Source organism: Lepisosteus platostomus, chromosome 16 (assembly GCF_059453375.1).
Source record: "Lepisosteus platostomus isolate fLepPlt1 chromosome 16, fLepPlt1.hap1, whole genome shotgun sequence".
Lineage (NCBI taxonomy): Eukaryota > Metazoa > Chordata > Actinopteri > Semionotiformes > Lepisosteidae > Lepisosteus > Lepisosteus platostomus.
In genome coordinates this window covers 3,166,783-3,192,788 of record NC_142626.1, presented here as the reverse complement: position 1 = coordinate 3,192,788, position 26,006 = coordinate 3,166,783, and the positions used below count along the sequence as shown (strand labels likewise).

The following is a 26,006-nucleotide window of genomic DNA, read 5'->3' as shown; positions in this document are numbered from 1 at the left end:
GACGAGCCTGTCCACCTACTCCGACAGGCGAGAGTAAACATGCTTAACGCCGATGACTTCATTCGGGACACAGCCTCTGGGAGAGGGAGGAGAGCCTCGAGCGCAGGGAACACAGAGAGCCCGGAGAGTCCGGTACTTAGGCCGGCATTTGGGAATCCAAGTGGCAGCTCCTCTCTGACGAGCTGCAGCCCCTGTGTCGGGAAATTAATTATTACCCAGCTCTGGGATTAATCAATACAGAGCCGGCCCTGCATACTGAGAGCCTCGCTCACGCCGGGACTGGGAGCCCTTTGATAGGAGCACATTAATCTCTTTCTGCCAGATCGGTTCGCGCCTGCACCCCGGGAGAGCACTCTTAACAGAAAGACAAGAAACAGAGCAACTGCAACAACAGAGAGAGAGAGAGAGAGAGACAGACTGAAAGACAGAGAGAGAGAGACACACTGGAAGACAGAGAGAGAGGAGAAAGATAGAGAGTCAGAGAGAGAAAGGAGATGATAGAGAGAGAGATAGAGAGATAAAGAGACATGGACTAAAAGACAGAGAGATAAAGAGAGAGACAGACAGAAAGACAGAGAGATAACGAGAGATAGAGACAGACAGAAAGACAAACAGAAACACAGAGACAGAGTCGGAGAGACAGAGAGGAGAAAGATAGAGAGTCAGAGAGAGAAAGGAGATGATAGAGAGAGAGATAGAGAGAGAGAGATAAAGAGACACGGACTAAAAGACAGAGAGATAAAGAGAGATAGAGACAGACAGAAAGGCAAACAGAAACACGGAGACAGAGTCGGAGAGACAGAGAGAGCGGAGAAAGATAGAGAGACAGAGAGAGAAAGGAGATGATAGAGAGAGAGATAGAGAGAGATAAAGAAACACGGACTAAAAGACAGAGAGATAAAGAGAGATAGAGACAGACAGAAAGACAAACAGAAACACTGTATGCAGACGTTTGGGCACCCCTGGTCACATTGCGTGATTCACTGAACCTACAAGTGAATAAAGTGAACACAACCTCTGTAGGGGACCAACTTAAACACGACATATTCCTGCACATCTTCATCCACTGTACAATTACTATTCATTTGCTGAATTTGACAGATTTGAAAAAAGAAATAAAAGAGAAACATACTGCATCAAGCTGCTGCAATATTCAAGATTCAAGATGTCTTTATTGGCCCTTTACAACAAGTGTACTGGAGTGCTGACTTGTTCAGCCTTGCCCAGTAGCATGAGAGAAACAAAACAGGCACAAATGACTACGAGACAGGGCCAATAAATATAGACAATAGGTGTTATAGCAAGACAGGACATAGTGCAAACAGTGCAGTACCTTAAAGAGGTGTGAGTGGGGCCAGCAGGGGGCACTCACCCTGCGGTCTGTGTGGGTCCTGATGCCCCAGTATAGTGACGGGGGACACTAGACTGTAAACAGGCGCCATCCTTCGGATGAGACGTCAAACCGAGGTCCTGGCCCTCTGTGGTCATTAAAAACCCCAGGGTGTTTCTCGAGAAGAGTAGGGGTGTTACCCCAGTGTCCTGGCCAAATTTCCCCCCTGGCCTTTACCCATCATGGCCTCCTAATAACCCCCTCTCTGAACTGGCTCCATCACTCTGCCCTCCTCCCCACTGAGAGCTGGGGTGTGGGGAGCGGACTGGCGCCTCATCCAGGTGGGGGTACACACTGCTGGGGGTGGAGGGGATCCCCATGACCTGTAAAGCGCTCTGAGTGGAGTGTCCAGAAAAGCGCTATGTAAGTGTAAGCAAGTATTATTATGATTAAAGTGCAGGTGCTAATTTGAGCTGTTTAAGATGCGGACTGCTCTGGGAAAGAAACTGGTTTTGAATCCATTGGTCAGGGTTCCGATACTGCGATCCCTCCTGCCAGACCCAAGGGGTGAAACCGGATCGGGGCCGGGGCGAATCGGGTCCCGGAGTACAGCTCGAGCCCGGCGGTGGCCGGTCTGAATCCGGGGCGCGCAGAGAGATTCGCTCTCCTCCACCGCCATGCGAAACGGCGGCGCAGAAGTGCCTCCAGAGGATCTCGGGGTTCAAATATTCCCCTCATCTGGATGCGCGGGGCTCTCCGCGGCCGCGTGCGCGGAGCTGAGGCTGACACATTAAAGACTCCTCTCTCGCATGCCGGGGGGGCTGGGGGGCATTCCGAGACGAACGAGGCGTGTTTTCCCAGGATCCCGCCGGAGGAGCTGAACCCCACTTCCCCACACAGCAAACCCTTTGCTTTCCCACGGAGAGATCCGATTTACATCCCATACAACTCCTTACGCTGGAATCAGAATCAGCCGACGGCTTGTAACTACAACAGGGCCACCCTGACTTACATTTCAAGCAGGAGCAAACTTTTCCTGCCCTCTGGTCAATCCTTCACCCTTTTCTTTTTCTCTAAAAAAGGTATGCTGATCGACAGGTATTTTGGTGGACTTCCACAACGAAAAGAAGTGCTAGTTTTGGGGGAATCTTTTGAGAACCTTATTTTATTGAGCTTTAGCTTTTAAGCGATTTCACCATGCTGTTTTCTCTCACACGAGCCGTCTCTGAGGCCAGTGGGCTACACAGCACACAGGAGCAGGGCAGGAGGCCAGAGGGGGTGGGGTAATTATCGGGACTGGATTCAGATGAACCTCGGAATGAACAGAGAAACACAAACCAGGGGACACGGGGGGAAACGATGTGGGCGCGCATTTAAAACCAGGAACAGGAGGCGCTACTTTACACAAAGGGCGGCAGGAGCATGGAACAAGCTGCCCAACCACGTGCTTGAAGCCGATAGCCCGGCTCCTTCTGGGACACAGCTGGGACCATTTAAACTGTGAAACAGCAATTTGGCCAGAGGAGCTGAACGCCCCCCCCTCTCGTTTGCAACGTTACTGTACGTTACTGTGGTACACTAACTACGGACTGTGGTAACTTGCCCAATTGATGACATGCGCACTGAGACGTTTTTAAAACAAAACACTACAGCTGGCGGTGGTGGTGTCAGGGGTTTGAATGCACAGTGCTGTACCTTGCCTTTGCTTTTATTACAAATCCCTCTGGAAAAAGAACAACAGTTTGCCACGCACAGGTGTGTGTGTGTGTGGGGGGGTGAAAGGTGTAGAAAAGACGTAGAGGAAGGTGAAACACGAAGAACAGCTTTAGCCACTGTGCCTCGGCACGAGACATCAGCTCCGCTGCTGTGGAATCGTGGGGAAAAAGCACACTGGAGTCAACGCAAATGCACACAACGAGTCGCAGCCACAGCACGAGAGCTACAAGACAGAATCCGACACGCGGAGGACAAGCGTGAACACGCGATTCGAATGTCAGACGGGAGGCACTGGACCGGAGAGAGAGAGGAGACAGGGAGATAGAGAGATAAAGAGAGAGACTCCACTAGCTGAATATTTGACCAAAATAAAAAATAACAAACAGAAACAGACCCTGACGAAGTACAGGCTCAGTGACCACAACCTGGCCATAGAAACTGGGCGACACAGGCAGACCTGGCTGCCCAGAGAGGACAGGCTGTGCTCCCACTGCCAGCAGGGAGAAATAGAGACAGAGGTGCACTTCCTACTGCACTGTGACAGATACTCTGGGATTAGAGAAACATTCTCCCCGAAATTCAGAAATCTCATCCCAGAGTTCCCACACCTGCCAAAACCACAACGGGTCCCAATCCTACTGGGAGAGGGAGGAGGGAACTCAGTTGATCTGGCAGCCCAGTATGTGATCTCCTGTCACAGCCTGAGGAACAGTGAGTCTGTCTCCCAATAATGCTCCAGCCGCCTACAGTACATGTCAATATTTTATAATATGTCTTTGTTGTAAATGTCTGTAATATGTCTTTGTTGTAAATGTCTGTAATATGTCTGTAGATTTTACTTTACTTCTATATTTTGTTTTGTTCCATGTTCATTGTATTATTTTTATTTGCTTTGGCAACACTGATTGTACCCATCGGTCATGCTAATAAAGCCCCTTGAATTGAATTGAATTGACTCCACTGCTAAGGAATGCAGAGGCCAGAGAGAGAGAGAGACGGGCTCATCACTTTCTGGGCAGTGGAGTCAATTCAATCCACAATTCACAGTGGATTGGTCAAGACCAGACTAGGAGTACTGAGTATAAAGAGCAACATCTAACGAGGAAGGGACTGCTACTCTTGGAGCAGAACAACCAGACGTACTCCTGCGCTGAAGGGAAGGGCACACTGGCACAGGCTGAGGAAACCGGACCTCTGTAGCCTGGGGCAGAGAAGAAGACTTCTCTGAGTCTCTGAGATCCTTCGGCATCAAATCGGAATGGGAACCGGCTCTTTGGTGAACCGGGATCACACTTAAAAACCGTGGTGAGGACCATTCGGAAGGGCAGACGGGGGGGAAAAACCGCCGCTTTGTGCAGAGCATTGTGGGAGAACCCACCCTCCAGGGACATACTCAAGAGGACTGCGTATGGGCCGCAGGTGGCGCCAGTGGAGTCACTTCTGGGCAAAGCTAGCACATCAAGGTGGGGGGAGAGGGGGGTATGAGGACTAGCCCCATCTCAGTGTTTGTCAGAAGGGAGCTCACACGCTGGTGATACCTCACCCCATTGCCAAGACAAGTGCTGGCCTGACCGAGCTGCCAGCCTCAGTGGTCATTAGTATGGGGGGGAGGGCGACTGTTCAGGTGAGAAAGCACGCGTTGGAAAAGTCACCAGAACTGAAGTCATTAATGGGCCGGGGGCCATTAAAAACAATTTGCATTTTGGAATTCCGCAGGGGCCGAGAGGCGGCAGGTCGACGAGCAATTCATCAGACATATCACTGGTACTGTTTTCAATGCCTTCCTAGTTGAACTTAAAATCGGCAGCGCGTGGATGTTGCCCAGCGTCTCGCTGAGCGCTCGGCGAGCTCCAGTTCTGCGCCCGAGTTAGGTGAGAGTCACGGTCCACTGACCGGCCTCTCTAGACCGGCGGTCACCTGTCGGGGTCAGCGCAGACCCCCTGTTAATATCGTGCGCGTGACGTGCGCTCGGGCACACACTGCTTCGGTTTCAGTAGCAAGACAGAGAGGTCAGAAGATCGGGCTGCTACGGTACGGAACAATCTTCCCAATCCTGTACCTCCTGTGCTCACAAACCGCCCCAGTATCTAACCCCGCTGTCCGCTGTGAGCTGCACTGGCTCGCTGTGGACATCAGCTTGGGTGAGAAGACTTTCCTGCTCACACAACCCAGACTTCTCGCCCGACTGTAGTCCAGCTCCTGACCCGAGATCTCCCCTCATCTAGCGCAGTGCAGAAAACCGTGGTTTTCATCTGACGCTGCTTCAGCCCCAGCAGAACAGACAGAGAAACGGAGCAGGACACACAGACTGCAGAGTAGCCTCTTTCCTCTGACAACAAGCACCCTTGAATTCTCCCAACTTCCACCGGAAGTACCTGACCTGTCCCACTGTGTGACACACCTGAAGCGCCTTGAGGTCTCAACACGCTGAAGTACGTCTTACTTAAGGGATCACACCCCTGCGTTTAACACTTACAGTACACAGTGCTGAATACTCACTCAGTCTCACACGAGAGCCTTCCAGGAGACGGACACAGTTCAGTTTACAAGTCTTGCCTTATAGGCTCGTGATCTAACGTGACGCTTAACCCACGAGAGCCCGAACAAGGCAGAGCAGGTCACTGCTAAAAGCAGCACATGAGAGTAGCTTTCTCGGATGGTCATTTACCAAGAAGACCCCAGCTAAACGCAGTAAGAACAAGACACTTCAATACTGCACAACAAACTGCAGACAGATCCGCCACTGCCTCAGGCTGGAAACAAAAGCAACATGAACCACTGTCATCCAAGGAGCGATTTTTAGTTTTTTTACGTCTGTTGTGGGTATACTTTTGTTACAGAGCTTTGAGCTTTATGTCCAAAGGCTCTTTCAAATAAAATACAAGATTAACATCTTCAGGTCTAGGGTTGCAGGGTGGCCTGGCAGTAATCACCAGACTACGGGTTCTAGATCTGTCTGCCAGACGTGGGTGTCTGTCCGGGTGGAGTCTGCATGTTCTGTCTCCTCCCAGCTCCCCCAACTCTAGCTGGCTGGGTCTGGCTTGCCGTTAGGCCGAACTGGGCACAGCCGGCAGGAGCTGTCTGGGGTTTTTTTTAAATGCACCCCCACAGCTCGGACATGCTCGTGCGGACAGACCCCTCCCCGAACGACCAGCTATTGGAAAGAGGCCCCACTTACTATGTGCAGCTGCAGGTAGTCTCCCAGTCCCGAGGCGCTCTCCACCCGCACCAGGATGGCTTCCTTGAGCTGCGTGCTGAAGCCCACGGCCAGCCGGTCGGCCCGCGTGCTGGGCCGGTCGTTCGGGGGCCAGGTGTAGGTGATGAGGGCTCCTCCTCTGCCGAAGATGTAGGTGGTCCCAGCTACAGACGTGGAGAGAGAGAGAGAGCCGTTAGACACTGCCGTCCCACGAACGGCACGAGCGTCGGCGATTCTGCTCCAGGCCCGGTTCTGACCCGACAGCACCACCGAACCCTTCGATCACAGGGTGCGGGCTGCAGCATACTCTCAGCGGCTCAGGCACTGCGCGACTGGGCAGCCACCCTCAGGCGAATCTGACCTCATCGAGCTTCGCGTTAACAAGCTCAAGTGTTTAAGGGCTCTGCCGCAGGGCGAGAGCCCTTTTCCGATCATTCGGACCCCCGCCGAAAATCCGGCGCTGTGCGGTTTCGCTCGAGGAGATGCTCCAGATGAGAGACGCAGCCGACGGCTCTTTTATCTGGTCATCTAAAGGCTCAGGAGGCTCGGCACGCGACTGAGGACTCAACGGAGCTCGGTGGGGACGTGGAGGATCAGAGGAGGATTTAAAGGGAATGTATCTGGATCCGGTGGATCCGAAACGGATTTGGGACGGGCCCACGAGGCGAGACGTCTGCACGGCATGGGAGGAAGTGCAACACAGGGCAGACAATCATCCATTTCCCCCCCCCAAGAGCACACGCCCCTCAACGCTTTGTGTTTGAGATCACATTAACGTCTTTCCCCCTCGTGGGAAGAAATCCGTTGCTACCAAACGCTGTCCACAACAAGGAGCCCACAACCTGCCCCGGAATCTCGCTATTTCCCGAATTCCTGGACGCAACAGCCCGGCACCCGCATCGGGCTCAGACTCTCTTTTCAAGCGGCGAGGAACGGATTCAGTCACAGAGGCACACGCACGAGGGTAACCCCCCCATCACACCAGTGAGTAACATCCACTTCACTGTATGACAAGGCAGGGGGGCTACAGGGCGAACACCTCCAGTCAAAAAGGAAAACTGCCCCCTGCCGTTGTCCACTCTCCTGTCAGGGAATGGAGCTGCCGCTATTAAGAAAAGGACAGGCACAGGCCTGCTTTTCTGTGTTGGGTCTGTTTATCAGGTCTCTCCCCTAACTGCTCTGAAAACTGCCTCTGGTTTGCTCTGTAATAATCCTTGCTGTCGTGAGACTGTCCCCCGTCCTCCTCGCGGCTTGTCCCTAGGGGACACTGGCTGGTGTCCGGAGACCTCCTGGGGAAAACCTGAGGCTGCTGCTGGAAGAGGAGTTAGTGGGGCCAGCAGGGGGCGCTCACCCTGCGGTCTGTGTGGGTCCTGATGCCCCAGTATAGTGACGGGGACACTAGACTGTAAACAGGCGCCGTCCTTCGGATGAGACGTCAAACCGAGGTCCTGACTCTCTGTGCTCATTAAAAACCCCAGGGTGTCTCTCGAGAAGAGTAGGGGTGTTACCCCAGTGTCCTGGCCAAATTTCCCCCCTGGCCTTTACCCATCATGGCCTCCTAATAACCCCCCTCTCTGAACTGGCTCCATCACTCTGCTCTCCTCCCCACTGAGAGCTGGGGTGTGGGGAGCGGACTGGCGCCTCATCCAGGTGGGGGTACACACTGGTGGTGGTGGAGGGGAGTCCCCATGACCTAGAAAGAGCCCTGTGTGGAAGGTCCAGAAAGGCGCTATATAAGTGTAACCAATTATTATCATTATTATTAAAGTGTCTCTGCTTATCTGGGAGCGTCGGGGGAAAAGACGGGAGATGCCGGCTGACCCAGCACGCTGCCGAGTCACAATTAAACCACGTCTCCAGCAGACACTTGCTAAGTGAAAGCCACACGACTCTGATGGGCCAGGAAGAAGATCACAAGCCTCCTGGTGTCAGCGAAGTGAGTGGGGCCAACAATATACCTGTCATCAGCAGGGTACAGCCCGGGCCTGCAGTTAGGACCAGCTTTGACTGGGTGATCTAAGGCAGACTCTGTTTTGATGACAGTCTTTTGGAGAGAGGTCCCCGTGAGCGTGGTGATACATACACAGAACCTACACTGACACAAGCCAACCACAGGACAGCACCGCTTAGTGTCCAGAGAGGTCAGGCTCAATGACCACTGCCTGCACAAAGAAACAGGATACAGGCAGAGCAGCAGGTGAGGACGGGAAATCCTGTCACTACCTGAGGAGGACGGAACTCTCAAAGATATTTTGCTGTAAATGTAAAATGTTTTTGGTGTAAATGTTTTGCACACTGTTATTGCTTTGGCAGCACTAATTCATCTGTTATGCCTATAAAGCTCTTTGAATTTCAAAGTCCATAAATTTGAAGAGGGAGAGGGAGTGATTGACTGATCAGACTGAGAGAGAGAGAGAGAGCTGGGAGTGATTCCTGACTGATCAGTCTGAGAGAGAGAGAGAGCTGGGAGTGATTCCTGACTGATCAGACTGAGAGAGAGAGAGAGCTGGGAGTGATTCCTGACTGATCAGTCTGAGAGAGAGAGCTGGGAGTGATTCCTGACTGATCAGTCTGAGAGAGAGAGGGAGCTGGGAGTGATTCCTGACTGATCAGTCTGAGAGAGAGAGAGAGCTGGGAGTGATTCCTGACTGATCAGTCTGATAGAGAGAGAGCTGGGAGTGATTCCTGACCAGTCCTCAAAAACCACTGTGTGTGAGGGTTGGGTGGGTATTTCTAGCAGTTAAAGAGAGCTTTAACTGTGGAGCTTTTAACTCAAACAATGACTCCCTGCCATCGAGACAAAATTCCACCTTGAAACTTGAATCTCTGCTATTGAAGACACTGTGTGATCAACGCCACTCACAGAGGGGGTCCCCAATCAACGAATGCTTCTTGAGGACCCCGCAGTAATGTCCAATCTGTGTATAAAAGATAAGATATGCCTGCTTCAGGCGGGAAGAAAACAAGATGATTACTGTACGTCTAAGCCAAGTTCATACTCAAAAACCCCCTTTCTGCAATTTTTCACAGGGGTCAGACTTCAATGAGGTTTTGTGCACAGACTGCATTTGTCCAGAAACGATAATCATGGCATATGGATTATTTAAAACTCAGGAGGCAGCGAGCAGCCTGCTGGTTATGTGCGTTAGTCCTTGTAATTAAAAAAAAAAAGTCCATGCGATTTTCTCAAGCCTTGGAAAACAACTCTGTTTTAATAAGCGTTTGGGTTGGTTGTTAAGCGCTACAGGGTGCTACAGGGTTCAGATACATTCACACGCTAGGCACTGTTCCGAGGGAAGAGGCCGAGTTAAACGCAGGATGATTCAGGCTTCTTGATTATGCAGAAGGCAGACCCTGCCCGTCTTTCGAACACCGTGCTTCGCAATTATGGAGAATGCAATGCCAGACCTTGCCCGTCTTTCAATCAATCAATCAATCAAGGTTTATTTATCAAATGCACAACAATACAGCATACAATACAAGTCTTTTTGTAGAGCCCAGCTTGCTCTCCATGAGACACACAGACAGGGAGAGAGAAGCTGGACGCAGCTTGCATTGCTCCAGGATCCGAAAGGAGCCCCTACATTTGACAGGAAGCGTCCTCTGGTGGCGGGGTGCTTAAGACCATGCCCCACTAGGGGGTCTGTAGAGAGTGGAAGGTGCCCCCCCCCAGAAACTGACCGTGATATTAAGCTTGATTGCTTCAGAAACCTACTCTAGACTAGGACTCAGCAAACCCTAATAAACCAGAGGAAAAAAAAGAGTGCTTTTTAATAGAAATGGGGTGTGATATAAAAACTCATTTGGATCAAATGAAATCGATGGGAAGCGTGGTACCACTCGTAAGCTAGCGCTTCGATCAGCCAATCTCTTTCGGCTTTCTGAAACTAATTCCTGCAGAAGAACGAGGAGGCTCAGCAGCAGAGGAAATAACACCCAGAAAGTGGGTCAGAGGAAGACGGGATTGCGCGTGCCTCTTTTCTGGAATCTTGTTTGATTGAAGCAAGCACTGGCCCGCTTGGGAAGTAAGACGCGTGGACATCGTCTCTTCGGTGGTTTCTCGGCCCGGAGCCTATCGGGCTCTGCGAAACAGGGACGGCTGATTAGCGCGTCTGGCCGCGTGCTCCCGCAAGGCGCGTCGGCGAGGGTCGGGCGAGTTGACCTGGTGCTCAGCGTGCAGTGCCAAAGTCCCGTTGGCACCGCCTGGCACCCTCAAGCCCAGGGGAGGCCCGACTGGGCTACCTGACCCGTTCGCCCCGAGGTTCCCGCTTGATGACTTCAGAGCTCTTTCACGAGGAGGACACAGAGCGCCGTTCTCCGATCTGCTCAGCAGGTATATAGCGTCTATAGGTAAACGTGGGGCCGACATTACATCAAGGAGCTGGGAAGTTATGGGAAGCAAGGGGAGATTTTGTGTAGGCAGGCAACTGTAGGACGTGGCCGTGCTCCACAAGGGTGGCCTGCACTCTTACAGATGTTCTGGAGAACAGCTGGAGTGGGGCGTGGCCGTGCTCCACAAGGGTGGCCTGCACTCTTACAGATGTTCTGGAGAACATCGGGATCGAACTTCTCAATCGACAGGTCTTTAACGTGACTGAAACCTAGTGATTGTTCTGGCCAGGGAAGGTGGTTGAAGTCTGTCTCCTGTTCCTCAGAACCAACCACACACACTACAGACCAATGACCCTGCTCATCTGATTGAGGGGGTATTTTGTGAGTGTGCCCCACTGTAATGGTCAGGTTGAATAATGTTTACTAGGCCCAGGATACATAGTTACAGTATGGTACAAATACAGAATACAGTTTACAAGAGTATATTAAAGTTGGGCAAATTAATGCCTTACTTTTCTGAAATGCTGAATGCACTCATGTTAAATTCTTGAGCTTCCAAAAAAAGTGCTTCATTATTTCATTTCCATTCATTAGCTGGCAGGCCGATCGATAACGAAGTCAGCTTAACTAGATACAGAACAGCAAAAGAGCCAGGGGATTTGATCACAAAAGAGAAATACTATCACTTTTATGTGTTCAAGGTCAAGCGCTGACCTTCTTCCGGCTGTGCTGTCACCAGCAGTGGACAAATGGCATTTTGAACACACAGGGAGCCAAGCTGTGCAAACGATCGGGGTGCTTTCTTCAAACACTGGGCGCTGGGGAAATAAATCCGCTTACAGATTGCCTCCATGAATTTACTGACTGACTGCCACGCAAGCATTCTCCAAAAACAAACACTGGCAGGAACCCATCTCTTCGCAGAAAAGGAAACTGGGCAGAGGGGAGACCGGGGAATGTGGGGTTTGGGGAGATCAGTCAGCTGTACACATTGGCTGTAATTGCAGTACAGATATGACCCTCAACGTGACCCCTGTGCCCAGTTGGAACTGGAGGATCAGACATGCAATCTCTTCAGGCTTGACTGCAGGGCTTCATAAAAGGGGTAGACGAAGGCATCACTGACTCTTCCTGTGAAAATAAGTCCTAACGGATTCTGAACTCTCCGAGCATGACAAATTCTGACTATATTCTTAAAAGGGCAGGTTATTGAGGGACCCAGGGCAACACGCTTTTTCCTCATTTGTAAAGGGAGTGATTCCTGACTGATCAGTCTGACAGAGAGCTGGGAGTGACTTATTGAGTCTCCAGAGTCACAGAAGTTATTAGTTTTTCATCTCATTTGTGCTCTATAGCCTTAACTAAACTAATTACTTGATCAGTTGCCTGCCTAAAGAGTTAAAGATGATCTAGAGCACTGGTCTGGGTATGCGTCTCCAAACACTGAATTCAGCCCTGGAAGTGTTAACTGGAACATTAATGCATGCTGTACTGGTGCATTTCCCCATCAGCCAGATGACTCGTGGTCATTTCAAACATCACTCACAGGAGAAGTGTGCTCTAGAATGTCCCAATTAGCTGTCTCATCTAAGACCAGAGAAACATCTACTGGAGCTGCAGATTGCAAGAGGCATAAATGAATAATTTAACTGAAGGGCTCTCAGGTTTCCTAGCAGGAATAGGACATATAATCATTTTTTTTTCTATTTTCCATTTCTGGCCTGCTTTGCTGTGCTCTCATGCTGTTTCTGTTCTGACAGTAATTAGAAATGCAAAATATCTATTTCAGTATGAGCAGGACCCATACATATTCCCAAAACACAAAACCACAACAACAACAACAACAACAACAACAACAACAACAACAACAACAACAAAACTAACCAGGGGGTACCAATTGTGTGTTGCACAGGATTCTGCCACCCGAGAACATGCAAAACTCATTCATCACCAACATTTTCAGAAGCAGAATTGCCAGAAACAGACACACAAAAGCACGCCGCATTTTAAAGGTACTGTATGGAGGGAACAGATGTGGCTGTCTGCAGCAGCTCTTTAAAAGGGTCAATTTCCGTTTGATGACACAGACGGGTCTTTTTTTCCCTCCTCCTCCCTCCTTTCCCTCCTCCTGCCAAGAGGTTCCCTCGTGTTGTGAGAAAAGCAGTGAATTCAGCCGAGGACCGTCGTCATCTGGTTTGAAACGTGCTTCAGAGACCGGCCAGGCAGTCAGGAATTATTCTCACCTGTGCTCTGTGGCCTCAGCTAAAATGAGTTGCTTTTGCCTGCCCAAACCCTTACCAACTTCAGAGTTACTGATGGTGCTGGTGATAGGGAGCGCTTGCCCGTGCGACTCTCCACTCAGCACAGGCGGATCCGAGACATCACAGCGCCAGACTAGGGGAGGGCCTGCTGCTTTCTGGCTGATAAGCCCGCATGAAGCCGCTTGGCGGTACAGAGAGAGAGAGAGAGGTTGAAATATCCCCGGGGACAGCCGGAGCCCTCGCCGCGGGAGGCCTGGGGCGCAGTCCCCCGTGAGGACTCACCCCAACCTCACCGACAGGCAGGAGTAGCCGCCTAGAGCCGAGAAGGTTACCTGGGGACCTCGTCCGCACGCTCGGAGTCACTGCGTCGGGGGGCTTTAGAATGCACGGTGAAAGCCGAACGAGAGGACACAGTTGGCACCCACTGTACACAAAGGGTGGCGGGGGCGTGGAACAAGCCGCCCCGCCGCGCTGAAGCAAAAACGTCAAGAAAAAGAGCACGATGAGCTGGCAACTACCAAATGGACTGGATGTGTTGAACATACTGAGTTCGTAAACTTCCTTATGAATTTCCTTGCAAGCTGGCGGGGAGTGGGTGACTAACTTAACACCACTTCAGCAGGCAGGAGAGAGTGGGGGGGGGGGGCGGTGAGGGGCACTCTATATGAGATACAATCAGGAGGTGGACACAGACCCCTGCAGTGACCGAATCCGCAATCCCAGACAAGCCCGACACCATTACCGCACGAAAAGGATCTCCAGATTATCGTAACGCACTCGACAAAGGGCTTGGTCTACGTCCTAGAGCCTTAATTGTGCAGCTGCGGGCAGGCGTCTGTGGAAATAAATTGACTATTGAGCGGCGAGCAGCTCTGGTTGTGCGCATACAGAGAGCGTCACGTGGTCTGCGAGCTTTGAAGAGCGAGCCGGACAGCTTCACCCAATCCCCCGAGACAGGTGCTGCGGGCATAATAAACAGGATTATGGGATAGCGTTTCCAGATTCAAGAGGAGCCGAGCCACTGGGACGGATAAATCAATTTCAGCTTCACAAGTCAGCGTGGCGGGCGGCAATCTGAAAGGAGAATAAGAGCAACAGCTCCTGTCTCATTCTTTCTCATTCTAATAACGTTACACATCACGCAGCCTGAATCCGAATCGGAAATTTCCCTGGATTCAAACACAATAGCCGGGTTTGCTGTTAAAAACAACAGCCCCGCCGCTAACGGTATCACGGGAGCTGTCAGTGTCATTAATGAAACGGGTCACGGTGACGACGATGCTAACTGCGTTTGAACGGTGCTAAAACGCAGTGACAGCTCAAGGGCAGGGGAGACTGAGCGCCTTTCCGGAAGCTGATCCTTCCTGATAGCGCTCGTGTCCGCAGGCGTTTTTTTTTTTGCGGCGGGGGCAACGGGGGGGGGGGGGGGGGAGCTGGGAGAGGGCTCGGACACGGCAAACGTGCGGATTTACGTGCGCCGCTCCGCGGCACGGAGATCCTTCTGCGCGGAGTTTGCGTGTTCCCTCCTGCCCAACACACCGGGGGGGTGGTTCTGGGATTGTCCCCGTGCGCTCGTGCGCGGTCCTGTCCAACATCGGAGCTGTGGTTCCAGGAGGGGCTCAAGGCTGGGGCGACCCTCTCTAGGAATAAGGAGCTGGGCCACTCAGTCCTCCAGCGTCAACAGCCTGATCTACCCACGCCACGGGCTCAGACGCCGCAGGGCGGGGGGCGGAAGGCTCGGGGACGGCAGAGCGAAGCTGCTACTGCCCCAGCACGAGCTGGGACCAGACGCCGATCGACCCTCGCGTGCGTGCGTGCGTGCGTGCGTGCGTGCGTGCGTGCGTGCGTGCGTGCGTGCGTGCGTGCGTGCGTGCGTGCGTGCGTGCGTGCGTGCGTGCGTGCGTGCGTGCGTGCGTGCGTGCGTGCGTGCGTGCGCACCAGCGACAAAGGCCTCTACCGCTGGGACACGACAGCCCGGAAACCGTTACGAAGCGGCGATCTACCCTGTCGTATTAGGAGAGAGCCAGCGAGCGTGGAAGTGGAAGACAGGGGCGGAGAGATGAAAAGAGGGTGAGAGAGAGAGAGAGAAACACAATACCAATGATTTTCTTCTAGCTGCTAATAGGAGGAAATTGCACTGGTGCTGCGGGGGTTGACGTGCGTGAAGCCGCAGACCCACAGAACATTCCTGCACTTCCTTATCGATTGCCTCCATTCCCTCCTGACCTGATTACAGCTCGGAGAGCTCTCAGCTGCCTCCAAGCACACAATGCCGGGGCGGCGGACGGGCCCTCTTTCTCACTATCGGCATTCGCCGAGCAGCCCGAGCCTATCCGTGGGCTCCTCCGGTGAAACGCACACAGAGCAGCGCAGGGCCCCCCCCGCCGTGCGGCCGCCGACGCATACAGGAGGCACGCAGACGGGAAGGGCCGCCTTCCGCGCCGAAAATCCCCCTTCGCCAAGAGCCGGATTTATCAGGACGGCCTGATCAGTCCGAGCTGGCTGCAAACCTCTCTTGCACAGTGATCCTGTTTGGTTTCCCCCCCCCCCCCATTTTCCGAGGGGAAGGAGCTGGGTTTTATCTGCTAGAGAACTGGGAAAACGACCGCTCCTGCGCAATTTCGGCGCAAAGCGCTTACAGCGTCACGCAGGGACGAGAGAGGCGCTGGATCGCGGCCAGGCCTTGTATGAGTCAGTCCGAATTCCTTATGGAATTCCCGCGGAATACAGAATTCATCTGGAGCTCCAGGACCTTCCGCGGACTTTTCCGGGAAACGGGGCCGGAGCCGAGCCTGCTGCAGGTGCGCTTGCGGAGCAGGGCGGACGTCTGCGCTGGTTTGCCCGACTCCCTCCCCCCCCCCGCGAACACAGAAATCGATCCTTTCACGCCGGACTCGGAGAGAGACCCCTACTGACTGACCTGGCCCCTAGAATCACACCGTAGCTCTGCTGCACTTCGGTGTAGAATCCCGCCCGGTGTTACGGTACAGGTACTAGACCACCTGAGATCTGCGGACTGACAGCGCCTGGTAGCCTGACCTCATGGGGGCCCTGTCATTAAGCAGGGCTGGGTACCTGGGCAGCTCTGGGGTGGGATTATGCCAGCAGCCATATCACCCTGCAGCTCACCACTGGCAGCCCCACTGGAGCTCAGCAGGTGTGAGCCTGGTCAGTACCTGGATGGGAGACCTCCTGGGAAAAAACTAAGGTTGCTGCTGGAAGAGGTGTGAGTGGGGCCAGCAGGGGGCGCTCACCCTGCGGTCTGTGTGGGTCCTAATGCCCCAGTATAGTGACGGGGGACACTAGACTGTAAACAGGCGCCGTCCTTCGGATGAGATGTAAAACCGAGGTCCTGACTCTCTGTGGTCATTAAAAATCCCAGGGTGTCTCTCGAGAAGAGTAGGGGTGTTACCCCAGTGTCCTGGCCAAATTTCCCCCCTGGCCTTTACCCCTCATGGCCTCCTAATAACCCCCCTCTCTGAACTGGCTCCATCACTCTGCTCTCCTCCCCACTGATAGCTGATGTGTGGTGAGCGTTCTGGCGCACTATGGCTGCCGTCGCATCATCCAGGTGGGGCTGCACACTGGTGGTGGTGGAGGGGATCCCCATTACCTGTAAAGCCCTTTGAGTGGAGCGTCCAGAAAAGCGCTATATAAGTGTAAGCAATTATTATTATTATTATTATTAAAAGGAAAACCAGGCTACGGCAGTAAGTGACGCCGGGCACCAGCAGGGGGCACACCAGAATTGCCAATCGTATGCCCCAGTAGGAGATCCGGGCAGGGCCGGATTGTGGTGCTCCTAGTTTGCGCAGAATCATTCGGACTGCTGAACCTTCCTACATTTGTTTTTAATACAATAAAAAAAGAAAGCAACATCTCTAAGTCATTTGTGGCCAACGCGACGCATCCCGAGGCTCACCTCGACAGGAGAGACGAAGCAAATCCAGAACCACGGACAGCATCTCTGTCTTCGCTCTCTCCTGCCTAGCCCGGAGATCCGAGCCCTCTGCGGCCCGTGCAAGCTGGCCAGTATGTACTGTAACGCTCGGCCTACTGATAAGTACGCGCCGAGAGCGCGTGGCACAAGATGGTGTAAATCACAGACCATAAACCGAGAAGCACAGAATAAATAAATATTGGCACCAGGGTACAGGTGAACCTCAGCTCCTGGCACTCGACGCGATTCCTCGGAAATTCTGGCTCCCGTCCCAGACGGCAGGAAATCGCTGCCTCCCGGTAGTCAGCAGTGCAGTCGGTGTTCCTCACCCCTAAGAGGGCGCTTTGCTCCTGAAACCTGTCCCCACACGCGGTTCGCCGACAAGATGTCTGCAGCCCAGCCCAGGCCCGCTCTCCTCGAGCACGAGAGCCACACCAGAGGGCTCCTGTGATCCAGCCAGAGCCCGCAGGCTCTCGCCGTCCTGACTTCGGATTGCTGGGATCTCTCGGAGGGATCTCTCCGAGATCTCTCCTTCCTTCACCGTCATCTCCCTGGGCTCCAGGGTTTCCACTGCGGCTGAAAACAGTGCCCCCTCTCTAAAGAAGCCGGAGCACGGGGCGTTTGGTGACAGGGAATCCTGAACTGGGACTAGAAGCCAGGACTCCGGACCCTCTTCACGCGCGGAGGAGCAGGCCAATCAGACAGTGTGTCTGTCTCCGAGAGCAGCGGCCCCTCTCCAGCGCCAATCAGGTCCAGGGCCCAGTCACGCCTTCCTCCCCCGTGCCCCCCCCAGTACGCCGGTGTCTGCGGCTCTTCGCCCAGGGCCCCCTCACTGCGCCCGGGACCGATCATCAGCTCCGTGCTCGGCAAAAAAAAACAAAACAACAACAACCCTTTAACCCCTTCCCCGTCCTCTCTCCCCATGGGCCGAACCTCCACCCGACAGCCCATCTGAGAGCTCGCAGGGTGGGAAAGCAGAGCAGGGGGCAGAGACATAGCCTAGTTTCTGCAGAGTGGTGCTGTAAACAACTGCATATTGCAAAAGTACAGCAGACTTACAGAGTTACATTAGGAACGATTTGTGAGAGCCGATAAGGTCAGTTTTCAACCACAAACCACGTTCAAGTGCATCAACTTTGAAGATGCAGTGCTACAGTACAAGATATGCCATCCTATATGGCTAATCCATTATATAGCGCTCCTAATATACTGTACATAAGTGGCAGAACAGAGCAGTGGGTAATCCTTCGGACTCAAAAATAAATCCGTGCACAGAAATTGTGCTTGTGCGCGACAGGTTGTGGGTTCGAGACCCTCCTGCACCTACATCTGGAACAAGGCACTGTACCCCAGTTGCTCCAGGTCTCCCAGCTGGTACAAGTGAGAACCAGAGGTGCTGGGGGGGGGGGTATTTCCTGCAAAAATACCCTCCAGGGGGGGAGTCACGTGCTCGCTTGTCCTCCAGAGAACTCCGGAGGATCTCTGGCCGGATTTCTGCTATGGAGGAAGAGGAGCCCCATGAAGCAGTGCCAGGGTCTCTGCTGACTGCACACAGAGGCGACCAGCGATGGGAAGGCGGTCATGAGCACCGCGCACCCAGACAGCGCAGAATTAAAAGGCCTGGCATCCATCTCAATGGATCAGCTTTGCAGGGCTGCGGAGGAGAAGTGACAACTAATAAAGCTGAAGACGATTAGATTAGCAACATTTAAATAAGTTAAACAACAAAGCAATTGCAGTCAATTACTGGTCCCCTGACGTACGGCGTTGCTGCTGTTTCACATCATAATCCGCGCGCTCGTGTCCTCTAAACGCTACCAAAACGACTTTAGGGGTGGCGCAGTTGTTAGGGCAGATGCGCAAATTGGGGGGTCCCCACTGCTGCCCCTCGCTGAACTGGCAAACGTACCATTAGGCTCTCAACCTAGTATCGGGATGTCTTTGGGAAGTGGGGGGGGTCAAACATGGGAGAAACATACAGACTCCACACAGAAGGTGCCCCAGCTTGGGACCGAAATTCAGGACAAGGGAGCCGATAAAGCAGGAGAACTGTCTAGTGCTCACACTCTTAGGGAAGGACAATCCAGTACCGTATATTGATATACTGTACAATTACCTACAGTGTACTTGTTTCGTGATTAGGCTATTGAAAAAAGACAATGCTCTTTTCCGTGCGGTCTAGACAGGCAGGTCGTTCGTGAAGCCCCAGCGTTCCTTCCCGCTGTCCCGGCGAACGGATGCCTGCTCACGCGTCTCTGAACAGCACCTGGGCGATGCCACATCTCGCTGTCTTGCGCCGCTGAGCACGTGCAGTTAACGCTGCTGTTCAGCTGCAAGTCTCCTGCTAAACTCCCACTACCCCTCCAGGCGTCCTCGCTGTCAGCCTGCACGCCAGTGGCGTGGGAAGCTGGGAAGCCAGCGCCGCGTTCCTGCATTCGGCAGCGAGGGGGGGGGGGGCTCTCACAGGTGCCATCAGTCATCAGGCAAACGCGATGGGATGTTTCTTTCTCCTTCTCCTTGAGCACACCCATCGCGATCTCTCAATCTCGCTGATCCATCGCTTCAATGGCATCATCAGCCCTGATTGGGGGGGGGCGGGGGAGTGAAAGGAAAGACGCTTCCGATCCACAAGGCCGGCCTGATTAGCTCGCGCCGAACGGGATTCGGCCGGGGGGGGGATGGGGGGATAAGCGCTCATCCCATTAAGTGGCTAATTGAGCCCCAGATCCTCAGGCAGGCAGCTGCCGGAGAGCAGCTCTCCAGCTGGGAACGCAGGCAGCGCGGGGGACTGCACGCTTGCCCCCCCCGAGCGCTGGGCGTGGGGCGGCCAATCGGAAAGTCACAACATCTTAAAGCGACGGAGCGCAGATCCTCAATGCTCAAAACTCCAAATCCAGGAGGCGGGCGGGCGGGCAGAGGATCCACAACATATCCCAGAGGAATCCTTCTGCCTCTGCGCAGGGCTTAAGTCCCAGCGGCCGCCAGCCGTACCCCCCCGTCTCACACTGCACGGTCTCCCCGCGTGCCGGCCGGCCCCATCCACGGCGCGACCAGCTTCACTTCGGGGGGGGGCCCTGGCCGGCGTGGCCTAGAGACAGCCACGCATCCACTACTGAGAGGTCAACCTCCCCCCCTGACACACACACACACACACACACACACAATAAACCCAAAAGCCATTCTGGCATTCTGGCAGCCTCTAAGAAAAAAAAGCAGTGGCGGTGCTGGACCAGTAGGGGGCGCTCTTTCCTCAACACCAGAATTTTCTGGAGGAGATGTCATCCTTTGGCTGGGATGTTAAACCTCAACAACTTGATCTCTGAAGAACCTATGGCTGCAAGAGTAGAGGGGTGTTAACCCCAGCGTTCAGGCCAAGTTCCACTGTACAAACTGGGCTCCTTGCACCTCTCCCTTGACTGGTGAGACACCTTCTCACTGCTGCTCTTGATCCGCTGTGCAGGTGGTGCTGCTGGTGCAGAATGGCTGCTGTGTGCCGGGTGTTTAGGTGACTTCGGTGACACATTAAGGACTAGTTCTCCAGCCCTTCACAACTCCCATCTTTGATGAACAAGGCAAGTACTAACCAGGGTCTGCGAAACCAGTTCTCGACCATCGTTTATTATCCCTGCCAGCAATTTCAGGTGGGAGAATAATTTCAGAGCGGCCGATTTTTAACTCTCCAGAGTTCACCTCGGGTCTTTGTTAATTAATTCAATTATGCACTCCATCGGCCAAAATCCCCATTGTCTTTGATGGCTGAAAAAATAACTCGAAAAACACTCAGCCCCGCAGGTCTAGTGCTCTCCAACGCCACAGTTGACCAGCACGGCTCAATTGAATCTGAGGGGGACTGAGTCATTTTTAACTCTAATGATCACGCTGTCGCACAGCAGCTATTTATGAGGGGGGACAGGACTGCTGGCCTGTTTTGGAGTCCGTGTTGTCACAGTGCGAGCACGCAGACACGCAGTCAGGCCTGGCTGGGTGCATTTTGACCCCGTGCTCTATCTTCTGATGTGAGCGTATGGGGGCCGGCGTCCTCTCGGGTGACCTGCAACGCACCTGCAGCAGCCCGGCCTGCGGATTCATCCCCGAGGTCCACCTGCAGAGGGCGCTGCCTGCTCTTAATGAGCCGCTCAGGGCTCAACGCCGCCTGCCAAGGGTCTCCCCTCCCAAAAAAGAAAAGATGACTGAGATGGAGACTCAGCCAGCCTACTAACGACCTCCCTGTCTCCATGTCCCGGCCTGAGCACGGTCACTGGGAGCCGTGCACGGCCGATCAAGTCCGGCACGACTTCCCTGTGCCCCTTAACAGGGCTGTGCTGCCCCAGGTCTGGGCTTCTCTCTGTCTGCGCCGACACACATGGAGGGGCTGCAGGATCATTGGGCGGCCCTGCGGGGCTGTTATAACTCAGACTGCTGTTCCGTCAGAACCCAGGAAAGCCCCCTGCCCTCCACCTGCCTTGACATCCGGCTTCACCCCCACACCTCGCTCGACTTCGGAAGAGCACCAGGGCCCAAACCACCTGGCGTCTCCTGAAGAGCCGAGCCGAGGGGTCCCCACAGGGCCAGTGCCCACCCCACACACACACACGCGCACAAACCGTCAAGACAGAGAGGCAGGGAGGGGGGGGGGGGGGATGGGCTCACAGATCTAGACCAGTGCCTCCCCCCTTCCGAAACCCCGTCCTGATGCCTGGAATCAAGGGCTGCTCGCAATCCTCGGAATTAGGAAAAAAAAAAAGGAGCAAGAAACGCCTTGCGCTTGTTAATGATGTGTTTTAAAGTCTCGGCGCTGTAAGAAGTTACAGTAACTTTACAGCCTGCAGGACCGGGGTGACCTAGTTCTGCTGGCGGAGCGCGAGAGGGGCCAGGCTGCTTCAGTGAGCAGAGCGGATCTCCGGCGCTGGGCTGTGGAGCCGCCTGCTCACACTTCTGTGCTCCTGCGAGCTCCTTCCCTGCCCGGACGCACGAGAGTGACCAGTCACGGACTGCCGTGCCCTTCCCTGTTTCCCCCCTCGGTGATTTCATCACTGAAGAACGGGCCGAAAAAAAGAGAGGAAGACTACGACCACCCCAACAGCCTCCCGCTGCAGAACCGTGGATCGAGATGCATGAAACGCCGCCAACGAGAGGGAGTCAAAGGATCTCATCCAGCCACCTGCATCAACTCCAACCAGCAGAGCTGAGCTGCCTGTTCCAGACCCCCACTGCCCTTTGTGTAAAGACCTGTTTTGCAGACCTTCATCCAAATGCCCTACATCTCCAGTTTCCATTGGCACCCCCAGTGTGCTACTCCTCCCCACTAGTGATAATGACTCGTGCAGGTGTGAGCAACTACAGGTTGTTAATACTGTACAAAAAACAAAGAGACTCAGATTTATGTTTGACATTTTAGATGTTTCCCGGTTTCCTCTGTCTAAAGACATGCTGGGAGTTTAATTGGCTTTTGGGAGAAATGGTGTGTGTGTGTGTGCCCTGTGACAGACTGGCATCCAGTCCAGGGTGTACCCCACCTTGTGCCCATTGCTGGCCTGGATAGCTTCTGGCTCCCCACGGCCCTGAATTGGATGAAGCCCTTAGAAAATGGATAGACGGCTCTGATATGTCTTATTTCTGATATAAAACCGGGGAACGGTCCGTAGCTTCAGACCCCAGGTCTACAGTCCTTAGCTACAGTCCTTACACATCTCAGCTGAGACTGCACTGCCAGAGGTTTCCCCTCGACTGGCGTCTCAAGCCTCGAGTCGTTATTCAGCGCTTTTTGGAGAGGAAAAGAAGGCAGAGCTCTCCAACCGACATCACCCCAGACCAGCGCCGAGCAGCTGGCCATCGTGACGCCGCAGACGAGCTCCGGCCATCTCTCCAGAGAGCCCTGCCAAGGAGCGGCTCGGGAACGAGTCCAGCCACCACTGCAAATCCCTCCGGCTTCGCCCCAGGAATCGGACCCCGCGGGCAAGGCATCCTGGGGCTGCAGAGGGGCACTCCGCTGGTGCCCTTGGTGTCCAGACTGTTTCCAGTGACCCTCCTGACCGCAGCTGGAGAAGCCCGGCGACTGGCCGCGGACGAAGGAGCCAGACGCATGAATGCGAACTCAACCCAGCAGGGAAGTAAACATCTAATGGAACGTCTGTGAGCGTGTTAGAAAGAGAGGTTCGAGAGAGGGAGAGTCTGAGGAAGACGCAGGCAGAGGCAGCGATGCAGAGGACACAGAGAGAGAGAGAGAGAGAGAGAGAGAGAAACTGAAACTGATCCTCAGTCCTGGTTTCTTACTCATTTGACTACAGCAGACAATTTAATAAGAACAATTACACACGCCGTAAAATCTCCAACACCCACCGCTACGCAAATTGACAACGGGAGACATTCAGCACTCGTACAGATTTTACACCAGAGTATGCAGCCTTCCTGCAAACGCGGTTCTGATCGTCTTAAGCCTGGCGAAGAAATTTAATTCACACCGCAGGCATCATTAAACAGTCATTTGGCGGGCCCACGGATCGCACAGAGGGGGAGAGGAAAAAAAAAAATCACACCGTGCAATTCGGAGATTTTCGGCAGGGCCCGCGCTCAGATCTTCACGGTGTCGAGACCCACCAGAGCTCTGTCTGCCCCCCTCGCGTCTGAGCCCCTTTCCGCTCGGATAGACCCTGGAGCTCCTCATGGATTCTCGCACCCAGGTCCTGGTTTCTCCCGGATTCAACAACACTCCCCACCGCCAGCCTGCGCCCTTTTCCACAGCTCAAATTTGATTTTCCGCCTGGGAGAACAGACAGCGGAGCGCTTGCTCGCTTAGTGACATATGCACGCACGCATTTATTCTAAATCGAGGAGAACTTCATCTGAAGTTTGCACAGATGAGGAGTTCATAATTGAGCAGCAGGGAAGTGATGGGTGAGCTAACAGAGAAATGGGGGTTCGTGTTCTGGGGGGGGCAATTCTCTGCCTCTCGACACGACGGGAGGGCCCAGGGCCCAGATCGGAATGAGCTCTTGGGCTCCCGGACGGGACAAGGGAACCGGATGATCTGACCACAAGGCACCAGTCCCAGTGTCCGGAGCTGGAACACGGGTGGCACGGGCCTGGCGCGCGGGATTCCTGAACCCGGACCACAGCCGAGACGGAGCTGTGGCTGCCCCACTGACACTGAAAGCAAACTGCTCACGCTCGCAGAAGGGAAGACGGCAGGGGATGCCAACTCCTGAGGCTGTGGTAGGGCTGGATGACACACCAGTGCCAATGTGAGCAGTGGTGTTTGCACCAGTGATCTTTGCACCAGTGGTTGGTGGATGGGCTGGGAGGGGGGGTGGCGATTGCCAGTTCCCGAGCACAGTGGCTCCTTCCCTCTGGCCCTCCGCCTCCCTCCAGACACAGGGCACTGCGGACAGGAAGACGGGAACCGTCCTGCCCAGACAGCGAGAGAGCAGCTGTCAGCTCTCTGCAAGCAGAGTCAAGGCACTGAGATACCAGGCAGGGTTCTGTTCTGCAGGAGACGAGTCGAGAGCTCCTCTTCGTTCGGACTGACTCAGCCACAAGAGCTGTGCAGTGCCCCAGGAGCCAACAGACAGCAGTGGTTTCAATGCCACGCAGAGAGCAGGGTTCAAGCCCAGGAAAAGCAGATAGTTCGCTTTTGCGAACCAAGAATTCACCTTCCTCAAAACTGCATACCTTAGCTTCTTTCAGGGGTGTTATTTCCAAATGTACTGTATGAGTCTAAGGGAATTTCAAACCCAAGGCATCGCATTTTTCTTTGTTGCATTCTGCTTTCTTCTTTGAAAGGAAAAGTCAGTGATCTTCTGAAATCCCAGATGCTTAAGGTAAAAAAAAAAAAAAAACGCTCTGAAAGAAAAGAATGAATGCTGACAATTGCTTTTTTTAGCAAAAAGAAGCGATTATTCTGAACCTACGAAAAAGCCGAGAAGAACAAAAAAAAAGAGGGTAGTTGGGGGTTCACGCATCACGAGTGTAGAGGCAGAAAACCGATGAACGCTCCCTCTAGGATCTTTTAATTCCCCAGCAAGAAGCCCTCACTGCTCACCACATGCGGATTAAAGGAAACTTCTGCAGAGCTGTACATTAAAAGTGCACAAACATCTATCTCAGCCCCTCATCATCTCTTCTCCTACCCTCTCCACGCTGTCAAGGCAATAGCTATAGGGATTTCTGAAACGGGAAATGTATCCAGCCCGTTATCGCCGACCCTCCCCGCGCTGGAATGGGGGCGCCTGGCCTCTGGTTCGATTCACGATCGCAATTTATCCCGGTGCTGAGACTGACAACCACGGCAGATTACTAAGGGGGGGGGGGAGGGTGTTCAACGAGCGTTCAATTTTACAGGCTGAGGACCTGCCCCCAGAAGCTGAGAGGAAGGATTCGCTCTTTTAGTGTTCAATCCGTGTCTTCAATCAGAAACGCCCCATCATCTCATTTCAGTTTACTTTGGATCAAATAAGCCTATCAGTTTGCGATCATTCACTGCAGTGCAAGCCGCCAGAAGCACATCTAAATTTGGAGTTGCTACCGCACTGGCTTCCTGTCGGGTTTCCCTGTTGATTTTGAAACCCTCCTGCTCACCTGTAGGGCTCTGCATGGCCTCAGCACCTCAGTACCTGTCTGGCTTACTAGCTTCCTGTTTTACTTCCTACATCACTCCTGTCCTGGAGTCCCTGCACTAGCTTCCTGTCAGGTTTCATGTCAACTTCAAAATCCTCCTGCTCGCCTATAAGGCTCTACATGGCCTCAGTACCTGTCTGAGTTCCTATCTTCCTGTTTTACTTCCTACATCACTCCTGTGCTGGAGTCCCTGCACTGACTTCCAATCAGGTTTCATGTCGATTTTAAAACCCTCCTGCTCGCCGATAAGGCTCTACATGGCCTATCTTCCTCCTCCCCACCTCACAGCCTTCGTTCCTCTGACCAAGCGATGGCCCCACAATCAGGTCGTGTCGCGGATTCTTTGGCTGTGATCGATGCGACAGCCAGCGCGAGCGAGCCCGGCGCGTCAGTCTGGCCACGGCGAGGACGCACACACATTGACTTCACCTTGAGAACCAGACAGCGCCGAGCGAGACGCCACGCGCCGCTCTCAGACGCCAGACCCTGCAAAGTGCCAGATCCCGCCATGACATTGAGGGGGGTTAATAAAGCACTGGCGCTTCGGGAAATAACCCTCCTCCCAGCCTCTGCTTGCCAATACCGCGGCGCGTGCACTCTTACAAAGCTCAGGCCTTC

At 53.7% G+C, this 26,006-nt stretch overlaps 1 protein-coding gene across 11 annotated transcripts in view; it reads right to left on the bottom strand.

Moving 5' to 3' along the window:
- The window catches only part of nrxn2b (neurexin 2b), a 626,275-nt gene that overhangs the window by 75,421 nt on the left and 524,848 nt on the right, over nt 1-26,006 (bottom strand). For all 11 annotated transcript variants that reach the window (XM_088608835.1, XM_088608836.1, XM_088608828.1 and 8 more), the window contains one exon: nt 6,225-6,406. In XM_088608835.1, coding sequence (XP_088464961.1) covers nt 6,225-6,406 — 182 coding nt within the window. The remainder of the gene's footprint in view (nt 1-6,224; nt 6,407-26,006) is intronic.